This window comes from Coregonus lavaretus, assembly GCF_964263955.1.
Source record: "Coregonus lavaretus genome assembly, chromosome: 13".
NCBI classification, from domain to species: domain Eukaryota; kingdom Metazoa; phylum Chordata; class Actinopteri; order Salmoniformes; family Salmonidae; genus Coregonus; species Coregonus lavaretus.
This window is the reverse complement of record NC_140000.1, coordinates 52,206,752-52,224,376: the sequence shown is the minus strand read 5'-3', so window position 1 is coordinate 52,224,376 and position 17,625 is coordinate 52,206,752. Positions and strand designations below refer to the sequence as shown.

Sequence of the window (17,625 nt, the reverse complement as noted above, 5' to 3'; positions counted from 1 at the left end):
TCGGCTGTGACCAAGGCCCTCGCAACTCCTTCCTTCTCTCTCCCTTTCTGTTTCTCTCCCTCTTTCTCCCTCTTTCTCCCTCTTCGCTCTCCTCTCCTCTCCTCTCCTCGCCTCTCCTCTCCTCTCCTCTCCTCTCCTCTCCTCTCCTCTCCTCTCCTCTCCTCTCCTCTCCTCTCCTCTCCTCTCCTCTCCTCTCCTCTCCTCTCCTCTCCTCTCCTCTCCTCTCCTCTCCTCTCCTCTCCTCTCCTCTCCCCACTCTTTCCAATCCTAATTTCCCTCCTGTGGTTGTGTCCCTATAGAGAGCAGTAGCCAACCTTCCCATCCCTGTCTCTTTGCCACGGTGTGAGGTCTGTTAGGGTAATGAGGCCTCTACCTGGCCATTTAAAGGTGATGGTAGTAAGACCTAATACTGCTGAGGAGGAAGGTGTTTGGAATGAGATGTTGCTGAAATAAAGGTCATTTGAATCAGATTTAATGGTGTTTTTGGTGACTTTGGCAAAGTGTTGGAGGGGTTTTCCAAGGCAGTGTTGTAGGGGCTCAGCTGCCAAAATCTTACAAAGCTAGACCTGACATATTTCTGTATAATATCCTTGCACAATTGACACAATTCTTTCTGTCACCGTAACTTTTTATTGACATTTTCAATGGGCAAGTTTATGAGGTGGACGTAAATATTTTTAAACACAAAAGCCACCCACACACCCACCTACAGACTAAGCAATATGGCTTGTTCAATGCAAGGATGAATTAATATAATAATCCCCACTCTTTCCACGTAAATCGACATTTCAAGACATTTCAGAGGCCTTGTCAACCACATATTTATGATATAACTGATACAATTCAAATCCTCTGCTCTCCTCAATCTCCATTGTGCTTTGAGCCCGAGTTTGCAGTTGGCTGTTTGCAGTTGGCTGTTTGCGGTAGTCTGTTGTCAAAAGGAAGGCTGTCCAGTCTCATACCACACATTTGATTTAATGTCGTCTTCAAAGAGGTCATTTCGTAGATTTTCTTCATTACTCATTTCATGTGTATTACATTATTTTCTTTCTTCATAACACATTTGTGTACATTACACAAATCCCAATGTGTCTAAAGTTAGCTAGGTGGCTAATGTTAGCAAGGCTAACTAGGTAGCTAATGTTAGCTGGTCTAGGGGTTAAGGTTAGGATTAGGTAACATGCTAGCTAAGTAGTTAAAGGGTTAGGTTTAGGGTTAACTAATATGCTAGCTAAGTAGTTAAAAAGTAGTAAATTGTTGCTAATAAGCTAAAATGCTAAAGTTGTCCATGACGTGATTTGTTTGTGTTGCTATACGGTTGCGTTATACAGCCACCCATCCTCCCCGACCAACATCCTTCCTGTCGTTTCTGTGTTAAGTAACCCGCTGTCTCTGTCCCTCTCTCTCTCTCTCGCTCTTTCTAATCTGTCCTGTTCATACCTCTCTCCATCTCTCTCTCTCTCTCTCTCTCTCTCTCTCTCTCTCTCTCTCTCTCTCTCTCTGTCCTATTGGTGTGGTTAATTCCCTCAAGTTTACTCCCTCTAATGCAATTTAGTGGGGTCGGAGCCCCTTCATCAGCCTAACGCCAGCATTTAATTAAGTCTCCCTGGTTAGGTAGTGGGCTGCGCTCCATCAGCAGATCACATGGTCATTAGTAATTAATATACTGACAGGATTAGCGCTCGCCGCTAGGCTTGCACGGTGTCGCTAGAGGGCAGGGGGGTGGCATGGTGGCCTGAGTGATGGCTTTGAGAGGGAGAGAGAGAGGGAGAAAGTGTGTCTGTGTGGTGGGTCGGCGTGTGTGTTGTCGGGGGAGAGGCGGGTAAGAGTGTCTGTGTGTGTGTGATGGTGTGTGTGTCCATGCCAGTTTTTGCATGCTTGTGTTTGTGTGTGTGTGTCCTTGCCAGTTTGCTCACACTAGTGTGTGTGCACAAGGCTTCCCTCCGTTGTGATGGGAGTCCTTTCTCTCTCCAGCAGTAATGACATCATTAGAGCATTACTCTCGCCCCACTTTGGGCCACCCCGCCACGATGCAACGCGGGTCAGAATTAGAACGACGGGCTAAATGGCCCCGCTAAATTATGAAGCTATTTTAGAACATATGTAGTCCTGGAGAGAGAGATATGGGGAGATACTGGGGGAAGTCAACTTCCTTACCCGACATCTTCAATATCTGTCAATCTGGGGTTATTGTTAGATCTGGATAAGATATTTATGAACGTTGATGAGACATGGATGGAGTGTGTTTTAAATATGCAGACGGACTTAGAAATGGGGGATGTGATCATTTGATGACTCACCATAGCTCTTTTGCGGATGGCTGTATTAACCTCGATGACATAATCAGTTATAGGTCATTGTTCTGCTGACAACATAATTCCTTATGTTCAATGTATTATATGACATAATGCTATTACATACATGTATTAACTGACATAGGGCTATGAACTGATATCATTATAGTTACATTAGTTGTGTGGTTTGATGTTCTTGGGAGGATGGTAGATTAGGCTATATTGTCACCACTCTCAGTGATGATGGTTGCTCTACACTCCACTCCGTTGTATGAATCCTAACTTGAAAAAACAAAGAACTTCTGTAAGTGAGTTGTCATTGATGGCATGTAATATGTATTGTTTTACTTACCTTAGTGTATTGGAAGTGGCTCTGGATAAGAGCGTCTGCTAAATCTAAGTAGGTGCATGAACCTTGGCTAAATGACTAAAATGTCAATGTTCTATAGGTTCTGTTGATGGACTACCTGGATGTGAAGAACACTAAAAGTGCTGCCGAGCCCTCTGCCCAGCTCACCTACGCCAGCACCGGCAGCGAGTTCGCAGCCTTCTTTGCCAAGAAGAAACCCCAACGTGCCAAGCAGTCCCTCTTCAAGTAAGACACAGACAGGCTAAACAACTTCAGCATTGAGGGCCTAGATTAAGCCTACTCTGGTACTATAAAACATGCTAAGTGGAGAATCTCTGTTGAAAGTGCTTTTTACTTAAGGAAAAGAGGAAAATGTCCCCTACACTTTAGAACAGTAACAGAACCAAGTTACTGTACAGTAGGGGTGTCTATGGTATTAGTGTACTGATTCAGGCTGTTGCACAATCTAACTGAAACCATTTCAAAACCATGCAACATGGCACATATGGACTTAGCCAAACCCATTTTACGGTATGTACCCCCAACCACAAGGTGACAAGGCAGACTTGTATTACCATGTGGCTTGTAGCTCCATGTGTTAACTGCTGACCTCTGTAGTGGAAGGACAGGCTCTCTGAGTGGGAGTGACAGTAGCCTAGAGTCCCTGATCGGTTTGGCCAAGGTGTGACAATGACCATAGGAGTTGGCAAGACAGCACAAACAGATCTGGGACCAGGCTAGAGTGACAGCACAAACAGATCTGGGACCAGGCTAGAGTGACAGCACAAACAGATCTGGGACCAGGCTAGAGTGACAGCACAAACAGATCTGGGACCAGGCTAGAGTGACAGCACAAACAGATCTGGGACCAGGCTAGAGTGACAGCACAAACAGATCTGGGACCAGGCTAGAGTGAAAGTGTGTTTCTCTCTTCCAGGTTTGAGTCGTCTTCTCACGCCATCAGCATGAGTGCCTACCTGAGGGAGCAGAGGAGAGAGCTGTACAGCAAGAGTGGAGAACTACAAGGTGAGGGAGGGAGGGAGGGGGAGGGGTGTGGAGAGGTACAGAGCTGGGATGGAGTGGCGCAAGGGAGGTGCTAAAACAAAGAGCGCCCGTGTCGCACCTCAAGCCCAACACTACAACAGAGCCCTGCACTGGCCAGGTGCGCGCACAGACACACCACACAGACAGAGAGACAGACAGACAGCGAGGGGGAGATTGGAGAGTGAGACCCTGGAGAGTCTCACTGTTCCACAGCTTTTCTTCTGTCTCTCTTTTCTCTCCTTCTCTCACTCCATCGCTCCGCGATGACCTTGTGGTTTCAATCAACGGCGCCTGACAGCACTGTTTGCCTGCTTGTTTCGTAGTTTTTTTCACACCACGTTCCTCCGAGACATTGCCATTGTGTAAAATGGAAGAGAGAGGCATGGTGGAAGAGAGAGAGAGGTCGTCGAAAAAGAAGAGGGGTTCCGAGATAGGAGAATAATTTTCAGATCCTGCGTATTCGGTCATATGTCACAATTTCCATGATTGCATTTCGAGCAGACTTTAAGGTGTGTCACAGCAATGCTAAGTGTCACCTGTTTAGCATTGAGCAACGACCCTCCCTCGCAGGCCTCGAGGTATGATTTCATTTTTGATAGGAAACGCCAGTCAACGCTGACCTAGCATACAAGCCGCATACACAAAATGATCGCTCCGTTCGAAAAGTCCAGATGAACATTTCCTTTAAAAGATGTGCTTCAAATAGTGGCTAACTTTATTCCTTACCCCTCGGCAGCTCAGATGTGAAAAAGATAATAAAACAATATTTGGGCCAGTGGTTGAATGCCTGGCGGCGTTAAAAGAAGATGAGATTTCTCTGCCTTTCATTTCTGCTGTCACAATGCTTAGCTCGGGTTCCGCAGACTGCTAGGGACCTGAATGGCAGAGAGAGATTCAAGGAATCAGATGATTTAGAAAAGTGAAATAAGTTGACTTGGTTGAAGGGAGGGAGGGGGGTTAAAAGTTATCATCACACCACTGTATGTAGAAGCCATTCAGGGATTTCTGAAGGAATACATTAGAAATGGAAAAACATGTGGACTGAGAAAACGTCCGTTCTCTTTTTCAAATGTAGCTGACTGTAGAACAGAGAGAGATTGCGAGATGATGAGTTAGCCTGGCCAAGGGATTATCCAACACTTAAAGAGAGCTGTCTTTTCTCCACTAGACACAAGATCTCACCTCGATGTACAATAATCCATTCACACAGTCAACCATCACCAGTACACTTCCTCTATTGGCTGGTATCAGTTTGATAGTGCAGCTGGCTCAGTTGGTTGGAGTGTGACGTTTAGAGCTCCAAGAATCAAATCTAACAAAATCTACACTCAGGGGCCAGTTTATTAGGTACACCACCCTGTTCACGAAAATGGTTCGCTCCTACAGACAGTGAGTCACTTGGCGATGGCTTGCTATATAAAGCAGGCAGACAGGCATCGAAGTGTTCAGTTACTGTTCGATTGAATTTTAGAATGGACAAAACGAGTGACCTAAGCGAGTGGTATGATCGTTGGTGCCAGGCGCGCCGTTTCCAGGCTTTTCACGCACGACAGTGTCTAGGGTTTACAGAGAACGGTATGACAAACCAAAAACATCCAGTCAGTGGCGGTCCTGTGGGCGAAAACAGCTCATTGATGAGAGGTTGAAGTAGAATGGCAAGAATCGTGCCAGCTAACAGGCATGCCACAAACAGGCAAATAACGGCACAGTCAGGATTTGGCATAAGCATAGCCCCATCCTGCCTACTGTCAACGTTACAGGCTGGTTGCGTTGGTGTAATGGTGTGGGGAATGTTTTCCTGGCACACGTTAGGTCCCTTGATACCGATTGAGCAACGTTTCCATGCCCCAAAGAATTCAGGCTGTTCTGGAGGCAAAGCGAAGTCCGACCCGGTACTAGATGGGTGTACCTAATAAACTGGCCCCTGAGTGTAAATCTAATGTAATTAAATCTGTCCATTCAGTCATCTGTACAGACGCAAGGGCACTGTGTTTCCCATGAAAAAAGAAGGGCTGTACTTTTCTGCAGTGACAGGAGTTTACTACTACTACTACCTGGAAACTGACATGTTGGACTGTTTGTTCTTTGTCTTTGTCGCCTGTGGGCGATGATGCATTCTGTTACAAATCCTTAACAAACAGTATCTCTCAGGGGTGTGCGTGTGTTCTTGAGTGAGTGTGTGTGTGTGTGAGGGCCCTTCCGTCTCCCTCATTACGAACACGCGCCCAGAGCTTAGGAAGCTTAATTACAGCGGCTCTCCAGTGAAGCACACCGCGTACGCTTCCATTAATCCACAGCTTCATCAAAAGGCTTCATTATAGCTACATATGGACCCACAGCTAGGGGTGTGTGTGTGTGTGAAAAAGTGTGTGGGTTTGTATAGAAGGGGAAAGGTGTGTGTGTGTGTGTGAGGGAGGAGACATGTCCCTGTATGTGTAATCTCCCTCTAGAGGCTCTCTCTCTCTTTCTAGTCTAGAATCATATAGACACTTTTTCCTTCCATTCCATCCACTCCCAACTCCATGAATAAATGATGGAAACAGGGAAACAGCTTCCAAGGTACAGATATGTTATCATGCCCCTGAATGCAGGCAATTGCATTACCCTTTTATTTCCCCTTTTTGATTTTTCCTCCAAAGTGCCGGTTGGGAGTGAGCGAGCGGGGTGGTCATCATTGCCATTTCCAAGATGCAGCGTGAATATTTCACAATAACCGCGTTTTTTTTACTACACCTTTCAGTTGTTTTTGTCAGCGCAGCAACAGAACAGAGCTGTATTACCTTACCCCAGTGTTGAAATGACAACTACAACATGGTCCAAACACAAAGGTTTGTCTATCAGCCTCCGCTCCTGCCCCGTATGGCCTCCCCTCCCACCCAGACGCGGTCATAATTGTCCCGCTACTCTGTTTCACACGTAGCTATCCCTCTATCCACCACCTTCCCTTTTTACATTTCTAAATGGACTTGTTGCCAAACAAAATACTCCACTCTCCGCAGTAGTCCACCTTGAATTGAGTTACAAAATTAGTTTATTTCTCCCTTAATTCCCATTGTGTGTGTGTGTGTGTGTGTGTGTGTGTGTGTGTGTGTGTGTCCTTCTGTGTCTGCCTGCATGTGTGTGTGTATCTGTCTATCTAGAAGAGAAAAGGCAATCTGTGTATTAGTGGTCTTGTTTATGCATAATAGCGTGCTACCCTGGGGACGAGGAGTGGGAAGGCGTGCTGTGACTGACTGCTCCGGGGGAGCGGGACCTGTGTTTTCCGTCAAACTGATTTGTGCCACACAATGGGGAGGGAGAGAGGTGCAAATGGAAAAACTGACTGAAAGAGGGGAAGTAGCGAGAGAGTGTGTGTTTGCACTAATGCATTTGTATGTGTGTGTGTGTGACTATGTATGTCAGCCAGTATGTTTATATCTGTGTACTGCGTCAGCTACATGCAGCTGCACCGATTGATGTTCCCGTGCGTGTGTCAGGCCTGTTGGGTGGAGGGGTGAGGAAGAGGGCTGTGGCAGACAGGCCTGTTGGGTGGAGGGGTGAGGAAGAGGGCTGTGGCAGACAGTGAGGAGTAGCCCCGTTCTGACTGTTCTATAATGGAAGTCCATAGCAAAGAACACCTCTCATCTTAGTCTGATAGTATCTCTCCAACAGCTTCCAGAGAACCAATATCTTACAGCTCAATCATACACAGGGTTACAAAATTCTGTGAACTTTCAATACGTTTCCTGGTTTTCTAGAAATCCCAGTTGGAGGATTCCCGGAATCAGGAGGGAATAAACAGGAAATCCAGAATCCTCCAACTGGGATTTCTGGAAAACACATCCTCTTCATACACCCCTCATGTTCCCAGATCACAAATCGAATAAATCATAATCCCATAATCTAGTTTTTATCTTTTTTTAAATAAATATTTATTTGTGTACTTTTTACCCCTTTTTCTCCCCAATTTCGTGATATCCAATTGGTAGTTACAGTCTTGTCCCATCGCTGCAACACCCGTACGGACTCGGGAGAGGCAAAGGTCTAGAGCCATGCATCCTCCAAAACACGATCCTGCCAAGCCGCACTGCTTCTTGACACACTGCTTGCTTAACCCGGAAGCCAGCCGCACCAATGTGTCAGAGGAAACACAACTGGCGACCGAAGTCAGCGTGCCTGCGCCCGACCCGCCACAAGGAGTCGCTAGAGCGCGATGGGACAAGGACATCCCTAACCCTGACGACGCTGTGCCAATTGTGCGCCGCCTCAATGGTCTCCCGGTCGCGGCCGGCTGCGACACAGCCTGGGATCGAACCCGGGTCTGTAGTGACGCATCTTGCACTGCGATGCACCACTCGGGAGGCGCTGCACCACTCGGGAGGCCCCTTTTTAATCTTTTTTATATGAAGATCACTCATTTAATCTGTACCTCCTTCAGTGCCCCGTGTTCAAGGGTAACGATGCCATTGACTCGGAATTAAGCGATCGATACTTGACTTCCGCCGACCTTCCAATTATGATTTATCATATTCATAAATGGAACCTGAAAATGGAATTGAACTTCCCCGGGAGAAAAGTCAATAATTATTAGAGAATTAAATTGAGGGAAGGTGTTAGGTACATGCTCACCCTCTCTCTCGTTTAGTCTGCTGATCTCTTTCTCGCTCTCTTTTGTTCATTCTTCTTTCCCTTTCTCTTGACTTTTGTTACTAAGGCCTTGATTGATCCACATGGTCTGAATGTACGATATCGGGGCTCTTTCCTTTGGGATTGTGTGCCTGACTACTTTTCTAAGGACAGACGGGCGGGTGTGTGTGTGTTAGTGTTGCACGGTATACTGAAACTTCTGTACTTTTTCGATACTAGAACATATGAAAAACGGTTCGGTAATATATATTTTTTTTACTTTCGGTACTTCTGTCGTCTGTCTATCAGCGCAGCCGATGTCCCCTTATAGCGCTAGAGCACCGTGCCTGCTCCACTTCCTCACCGCTAGCTCTAGCCTGTCCTGAGGAACCACTGACCTAACTGGGAGTCTGGCTGCATCACCACTTATCCTGAACAGAAGTTAACACACACGTCAAAATGTTGCAACTGTTAATTACTGTTCGCAAAACAATGTCTAGAACAATTTACAATGCAAGAACATACCAATAGCGTCCAGCTTTGTAGGCTAACTTTCCTTGCAAGCTTACAGCTGAAGCTAACATCAATTCACTACCTTAGTACTTTTGTTTGGGATAATATGCAAACCATAATGATAATGCAAAATATGCTGATTTCAAAGCTGATTGACATAAAAAAAACATACAGACGTTGCCAAAAATAATAATAATAATAATATGCCATTTAGCAGACGCTTATATCCAAAGTGACTTACAGTCATGTGTGCATACATTTTTACGTATGGGTGGTCCCGGGGATCGAACCCACTACCCTGGCGTTACAAGCGCCACGCTCTACCAACTGAGCTACAGAGGACAAAAATGGTATTCATTAACTTCTTCTCCCACCCCTCAGTCACATCTCTCCTATCTCTCTCACTGTGTTGTGAATGATGTCATTAGGTCTTAGAGACAGCGCACACTTGTATAAAATAAGAGATTTCTTCTTCTATGCAAATGTTGTTGATCAGCAAAATAAAATAAGTCCCAAATGGAAAGGAAACAGCCCCATGAAATCAGCCAAAACATGCTCTATAACTCAATGCATGCTCACACCCCTATTGAATATGCATTCACCTGTATTGTGAATAGGCCTAGGCTACATCTTGATTTACCCAGTTTATCTATAGAGATTTACCTTTCAAATAAATGATTACCATTATGTTGTTATGTAGATTGGTAAAAACTAATTGATTGTATAATTGATTAATTAATGCATACATGGCTGTCTTTGAAAAATGGAACTCAAAAGATCTGTCTGGGTCAAGTGCCATTCTGTGACTGGCTAATATGCTGTCTTTTTTTTTGCTGTGGTATCGTGATGGTATCGAGTTTCGTGATGGTATCGAGTTTCGTGATGGTATCGCGATTCGTGATGCTAAACCTGGTATTCATGTCAAAATGATGGTGTTGTTACGACGCGTGTGTGTGTCTTTCTGTCTCTGTCTGTCTCTCTGTCTGTGTATCCACACTTATTTTGTGTATTTTGCACTTATGCAAGTGCCTGTGTGTCTCCCCTCCTATAACAACAATGAATGACCTGCTGCTGAAGTCAAGCCACACAGCCCGTATTTGGACTAGCACAGACTGTTGGCAGTCCAGCCGCTCTCTGAAAGGCCACAGAGATCCATGTTGCTGTGTCAAATATTACAAAGGACCCCACTAAAATGGCCATTTATAAGCAGTTTGTTACAGTATTAGTTTCTAAAGAGCTAAAGAGATACTGTTCAATACTTCATGTGACGGAGAAATCCTCTGACTTCACAGATACAGAAATTAGTACTCAGTTAAACACAAGACCCACATTTAAAAAGCTGTTATGGTTGATATTGCTTGTGCAGTTTTCAGTTTGGAGCCTTGGTTATGTTAAAACGTTTTAATCTAGTGACACCCCTCTCTTATGGGCGGTTAATTGCTGGAAATGATAAGAGTCTCTGATTAGCTGTGTTGCTGTCCATATCTATTCATTTCAGCACTGCTACTCTGAAACAATTTGTGAATACGGGCCCTGATCAGTGATAGCGACTTATTGGTATAGATGATAAAATACTTCACCTTTTTTTATGGTAAAAATGTAGTGGAGCTACCAGATTAATTTATATTATGAATCGGTTAGTTTGGCTCCTGGATGCTGATTTAGCTGAAAGTGGTATATCAGACCATATACCACTGGTATGACAAAAAAAATATTTGTACTGTTCTAATTAAGTTGGTAACCAGTTTATATTAGCAGTAAGGCACCTCAGGGGTTTGTGGTATATAGCCAATATACCACGGCTAAGGGCTGTATCCAGGTACTCCGCGTTGCGTTGTGCTTTAGAACAGCCCTTAGCTGTGGTATATCACCTCCTTGTGCTGTATTGCTTAATTAGACTACAGTTTACAAAATAGTTACTAGAAATATTTAACTAATATCAAACTAGAGACTACACTAAACATACAAAACTAGTCCATAAAACAACTTTGTCAGACTAATTGGAGCCTCGTTCCTCTCTTGTGATTTTTCATCAGTACACAGACAAGCATCCATCCGTTTACATTCATCGGACCAATGATCTCCTCCGCAGAGCTTCCATTTGGAGATAAACATGTGAAATTCAATTACGCTGCTGTTTCCCCAATCCTCCAACTCATTTAGACACTCTCTGTTCCTCGCATTCCCCCTCTCCAAATTAAATCACTGCAAAACAGAAAGCATCTGAATAGTGCATAGATACTTTGGGTAAGAGCTTGCTATCCACTCAATTGACAAAATTGCTTACTTTTCCTCTTAGCCTGGTCTCAGATCTGTTTTTGCTGTATAACCAACTCCTGTGGATGTTTAGCATAACAATGACCATAGGAATTGGCGATACAGTGCAAACAGATCTGGGACCAGGCTACTTGAAGTACTCAGCTGTATGGGTTATATGACTAGTAAGTTAGTTTATCTACTAATCAATCACTAGTACTCAGCTGTATGGATTATAGGACTAGTTAGTTTCTCTACTAATCAATCACTAGTACTCAGCTGTATGGGTTCTAGGACTAGTTAGTTTCTCTACTAATCAATCACTAGTACTCAGCTGTATGGGTTCTAGGACTAGTTAGTTAGTTTGTTTCTCTACTAATCAGTCACTAGTACTCCGCTGTATGGTTTATAGGACTAGTTAGTTAGTTAGTTAATTTCACTACTAATCAGTCACTAGTACTCCGCTGTATGGTTTATAGGACTACTTAGTTAGTTAGTTAATTTCACTACTAATCAGTCACTAGTACTCAGCTGTATGGGTTATAAAGCTGTTATGGTTGATATTGCTTGTGCAGTTTTCAGTTTGGAGCCTTGGTTATGTTAAAACGTTTTAATCTAGTGACACCCCTCTCTTATGGGCGGTTAATTGCTGGAAATGATAAGAGTCTCTGATTAGCTGTGTTGCTGTCCATATCTATTCATTTCAGCACTGCTACTCTGAAACAATTTGTGAATACGGGCCCTGATCAGTGATAGCGACTTATTGGTATAGATGATAAAAGACTTCACCTTTTTTTATGGTAAAAATGTAGTGGAGCTACCAGATTAATTTATATTATGAATCGGTTAGTTTGGCTCCTGGATGCTGATTTAGCTGAAAGTGGTATATCAGGACTAGTTAGTTTCTCTACTAATCAATCACTAGTACTCAGCTGTATGGGTTCTAGGACTAGTTAGTTCGTTCGTTTCTCTACTAATCAGTCGCTAGTACTCAGCTGTATGGGTTATAGGACTAGTTAGTTAGTTTATCTACTAATCAGTCACTAGTACTAAGCTGTATAGGTTATAGGACTAGTTAGTTTCTCTACTAATCAATCACTAGTACTCAACTGTATGGGTTCTAGGACTAGTTAGTTAGTTCATTTCTCTACTAATCAGTCACTAGTACTCCGCTGTATGGTTTATAGGACTAGTTAGTTAGTTAGTTAGTTAGTTAGTTAGTTAGTTTTACTACTAATCAGTCACTAGTATTCAGCTGTATGGGTTATAGGACTAGTTAGTTAGTTAGTTTCTCTACTAATCAGTCACTGATACTCAGCTGTATGGGTTATATGACTAGTTAGTTAGTTTCTCTACTAATCAGTCACTAGTACTCAGCTGTATTGGTTATATGACTAGTTAGTTTCTCTACTAATCAGTCACTAGTACTCCGCTGTATGGTTTATAGGACTAGTTAGTTAGTTAGTTAGGTTCACTACTAATCAGTCACTAGTACCCTGCTGTTTGGGTTATAGGACTAGTTAGTTAGTTAGTTAGTTAGTTAGTTAGTTAGTTTCACTACTAATCAGTCACTAGTACCCTGCTGTTTGGGTTATAGGACTAGTTAAGTAGTTTCACTACTAATCAGTCACTAGTACCCTGCTGTTTGGGTTATAGGACTAGTTAATAAGTTTCACTACTAATCAGTCACTAGTACCCTGCTGTTTGGGTTATAGGACTAGTTAAGTAGTTTCACTACTAATCAGTCACTAGTACCCTGCTGTGTGGGTTATAGGACTAGTTAAGTAGTTTCTCTACCGGGGCTTGTTGAACCATAGTTTCAGACACTATTAATTGAGGGAGGAAGAGGGTTACACATTACTCTATGTGTCTGACAACATCAGCAGTTTGAACTGCGGAGTATTTTGACGCTAGGTCTTTGTAGCGCAGTTATCCCTAGTGAGGCATTACCCTTGAAGCCATGATCCATTGTGGATTGAAAAGAGGCATGTGGATGGTATTGGAACAATGTGATAGTACAAGATGGAGGGGTGTAATCCTGGTTTGATGTGTTGTGTGACAGGTCATAAATGAGTTCACAGGTATGGTTTAGGGGTCACGTTCCAGTCCCTGCTATTAAAATGCACGTCTAGGAGTAAATGACATGTTTTCCCCTCGCCTTTTCATTTGCCCTTTGAATTGCTACACCACCTCAGCGATATCGTTGTTTTGAAAGATGAAATGGAAGGTGCTTTGGATGCTTGGCAAACTATTACAGTAGAAAGGTTGAATTTTTTGTATTCATCTTTTTAAACTGAACGTAGAGGACAACATAAAGCCATAGAGCAACACACACATACACACACACACACACACACACACACAGACAGACAGACAGACAGACAGACAGACAGACAGACAGACAGACAGAGACCGTTCGTTCGTTCGAACTGCAACAACATTCCACTTCCATTTCCCCCTAACCTCCAGTCATAATACCTGTATTAGGAGCGCTTCATGTTCTATTGACTTAGCCATGATTTCTATGGACAGATGATAATAGTTAAAACAACATTAGGCTTTGATTGTCTTTCTGCCTTTCCCCAGTCTCCCCACCCTCTGGACTCTGGGAGATCAAATCTATCCCCAGTGTCCCCACCCTCTGGACTCAGGGAGATCAAGACAGTGGAGGCTGTAGGATCTCATCAGTGGGAGGTGATTGAATTAGCTCAGTGTTGAAATGAGATTGGGAGCTCGTGATTTGCCGGGAAATGCACTGCGCTTGTTGTAGTAATAACATCAGTGTTCCCCTCTCCTCTGTAACGGGGCTTCAGCAGGCTGCTTGGGAGCTGATGGATCCGTTAGATGCTGGGGAGAGACACTGATAAGCTTGTGGATAGCTTGTGGATGTTTTGAGGAAGTTGGCGCTGAATAATTTCAACAATATAAGATTGTTACAGTTGTACTGTGTAAGAGACTGAACTAATTCGTAATTGAGTCAGGCATCACAACGTTCATGAAGTCAGGCATCACAACTTTCATAAAGTCAGGCATCACAACGTTCATAACGTCAGGCATCACAGCGTTCATAACAATGAAATTATACGATGTGGCACCCATGAATAGGGATGTAGATAGAGTATGATCTAGATATTGGATGTATGTTCATGTTTATTATTGTCTGGATCAAGGGTCTCCAGTTTATCCATCTTCAGTTTCATCCAGATGTCAGGGGATACTATAGAGTTGAGGAGAAAGAGAGAGGTTCCTCCTGTATTTTGTCAGACGTGTAGACACAGGGGACGAGGGTTGTGTGTGTTGGTGGGAGGGAGGGGATAGGGCAGCAGGAGGGAGGGGAAGGAGGGGGCGTGATGGCTGACAGAGAGCAGAGGCTTAATCACAGATGGGTATAAAAAGAGGGAGAGAGAGCAGAGGGAGAGAGGGAGAGAGATGTGTGTTTTCCCAACTCTGGGCTAATTTTAATCAGCGTGGGCCCTGTCATCATAGGGAGGCTGTCACCTCCACAGCCGTGTTTACCTTTAATCTAGCCCAGGCTGATTGGAGAAGAGGGAAGGAAGGAGGGAGGGATGAGATAACCTCCCGTCCTCCAAACCCACCAACTCCCCGAAACCCTCTGCACCTCAACCCTCGTCTCCGGCCAGAACGCAGGAGGCGGCTCATCAAAAATAGAAAGTAACAAAATGTCCTTTCACACCCCCCACTCCTCTATCCTGCAGCGTCCAATCAATAGTGTGGTGACACTCGGCCGTGCCCCCTCACCAGCCTCCCTGTGACAACCTGAGTCAGGAGGCCACAGAGTAAAGATAGCCGTTTGATATAGAACCTTGATTGGAAGTTGGAACGCTGTTGTTTTGATTTCCACCTCCAGAATGCAGTGAGATTGTGATTTTGCTCTAATGAAGTATGCCTAGGTCATAATGATATGTTCAGACTGCAGTGTTTCAGGTCTTAGCTTCAATGCTAAGCTAACTCCATTGTATCAGATTTCACAGCCTTTCTCATAAGTAGATGCCGGGAATATCCATGCTTATGGGGATAGGGTAGCTTAGTGACCCCTCTCGCTATGTGTTCACTGGTTCAGTAGGCTAATGTAATGGGATTGGTGTTAAGGCATTTCTTGCCCCCTTACTCTCACTTGTGCTAAAGCTAAGTGAAGGGCTCTTTTCTACACACACCACCCCTGATATAATGGGATTGCTCTTCACCCTAGGAGCTGTAGTCAATTATATCTCCTTCCTTCCATCACTCTTTACTTAGATCGAAGACCTCACTGCTGCCTGTCTGTCTGTAAAAGTCTGGTCAGAATTCTTGCACTTCATTCCTAAGGCTCTGCATTGTAACAGTCAGTCACAAGGTAGCAGGTGACACTGAAGGGCTGGGATTGTTACAAGCTACTGTTATAAGCTTTTCTTCACATGTATCGAAGGACAAACATTTTGTTTTAAAGTTATGTTACTTTATTTGTGGAAATGGCAAAAGCAGGAGAAGCATTCAAGCAGAAAATAACAGCTTATTATTACAACACCTACTACTACCACTACTACTACTACTACTACTACTACTACTACTACTACTATTACTATTACAACTGCTACTACTACTGCTGCTACTACTTTACTACTGCTACTACCTCTACTACTACCACTACCACTACTATTACTACCACTTCTACTACTACTATTACCACTGCTATTACCACTGCTGTTACTATTACCACTGCTACTACTACTACTACCACTACTACTAGTAGTAGTACTCATACTACTACTACTACTACTACTACTACTACTAATTATTCTTCTACTACTACTACTACCACTACCACTACTATTACTACCACTACTTCTACTACTACTACTATTACCACTGCTATTACCACTGCTGTTACTATTACCACTGCTGCTACTACTACTACCACTACTACTAGTAGTAGTACTCATACTACTACTACTACTACTACTACTACTACTACTACTAATTATTCTTCTACTACTACTACTACTACTACTTTTACCACTACTACTACTACTACTACTACTACTACTACTACTACTACAACAACTACTACTATTACCACTACTATTACCACTACTACTAGAATAAATAGAATATAACAAACTAATATACGGAATAATGTATCCCTCTGAGAAGAGCTCTGTGAGTGGCTCAGACTGAGGGCACACCAGGAGGTGGTACTGTTTTTTGGATGGGGACTTTTCTTGTAACTTAACATGGCACACTTAATACCCTGAATGGTTGAGCATCAGTGATGCGATGAACAGGAAGTAGTTCCCTGTAGTAGTTCCCTGACGTTGTTCCATCTGCTTCCCACTCCTCATGGGACGATTGGAGTCCCATGTGTACCTCTCTGTCCCATTGGGATCAGTACAGCCTCCTCTCCCACTGAGCTAAGAACATACTCATACTTCTGCATCAGAGCAAATGTCTGGATGGATACAATGCTGTCCCTCCAGTGCCCCACACTTGTCAAAGCTGAAGTTCTCTATAATGAAGTTGATGTGGAGAGAGGAGCTGTCATCTGACTGCACTAGCCATCCTCTGCCTGAAATGTACCGCAACCATCTGACTGTCATGTTGTTGCCACTCCTTGTACCGTCACAGTGCAGGTCTACTGTGTCTCCTGAATTAACCTGCAGAATCTTCTCTCCATTTTGAGCACTGCAGACTAAGAGGTCAGTGCTTTCCTGGTTTGAAACCTTGCCATCTTTCCAACACTCACAACTGTACCGGCCGGAGTCTGACTGAGATTATTGGTCTGGAGAAATAAACTCCTCGGACTCAAACTCAGTTCCAGTCAATCCCTAAATCCAGGCGGTGTGAAATTCACAAGGTAACGGTTAGAAGTGTTCCACAGCAGCAGCTTCTCTTCAGCAGTGTATCTGAAGAACAAACAGTACTCTCCTTTAACATTACAAACGTAAAAGTCTGAATATTCCCCTTCTGACTTGATTGCCTCGTATGTATGGATGGTTCTGATCAGAACAGCCTGTAGGATGGAGAGCTTTATGACCAGAGCCATTCTATTCTTGAGATGTCTGTCTGCTGGTAATACACACTGCTTTCTCTGCCTCTGTTTAAGTCCCAACACATTCTAGCTAGTGGATCTTATACGAATGCTTTCTGTTAACTTTTCACCTTGATGATACAGTTGACCATATCTATTAATCCGTTTTCCTCTGAGTTTCTGGAGGACGGAGTTGTCAGAGCAGAGTGAACAGGCATGGTAAGTTCCATACACGTGATGCTGGTGGTAATGCTGATGGTGACGGAAACTTTGTGTTTGTAATAGTCCCACATTCATTAATAACCATCTGGTACCTGAATTTGTTCTCTTAGTCTGCACTTGAAAGCTGTGTATTTGTTATTTATGTGTTATTTATTTGTATAATTTTTTAGGACAGCTGTGTATTCATTATACTAACCGGGGCCAACCCAGCCACTAGATTTACATTTACATTTACATTTAAGTCATTTAGCAGACGCTCTTATCCAGAGCGACTTACAGGTAGTGAGTGCATACATTATTATTATTTTTTCAATATT

General features: G+C 43.6%; 1 protein-coding gene across 1 annotated transcript in view; it reads left to right on the top strand.

Moving 5' to 3' along the window:
- The window catches only part of LOC311140109 (exocyst complex component 4-like), a 210,081-nt gene that overhangs the window by 55,204 nt on the left and 137,252 nt on the right, over positions 1-17,625 (top strand). Inside the window, exons 8-9 of the mRNA XM_084175046.1 lie at positions 2,744-2,889; positions 3,581-3,669. Coding sequence (XP_084031172.1) covers positions 2,744-2,889; positions 3,581-3,669 — 235 coding nt within the window. The remainder of the gene's footprint in view (positions 1-2,743; positions 2,890-3,580; positions 3,670-17,625) is intronic.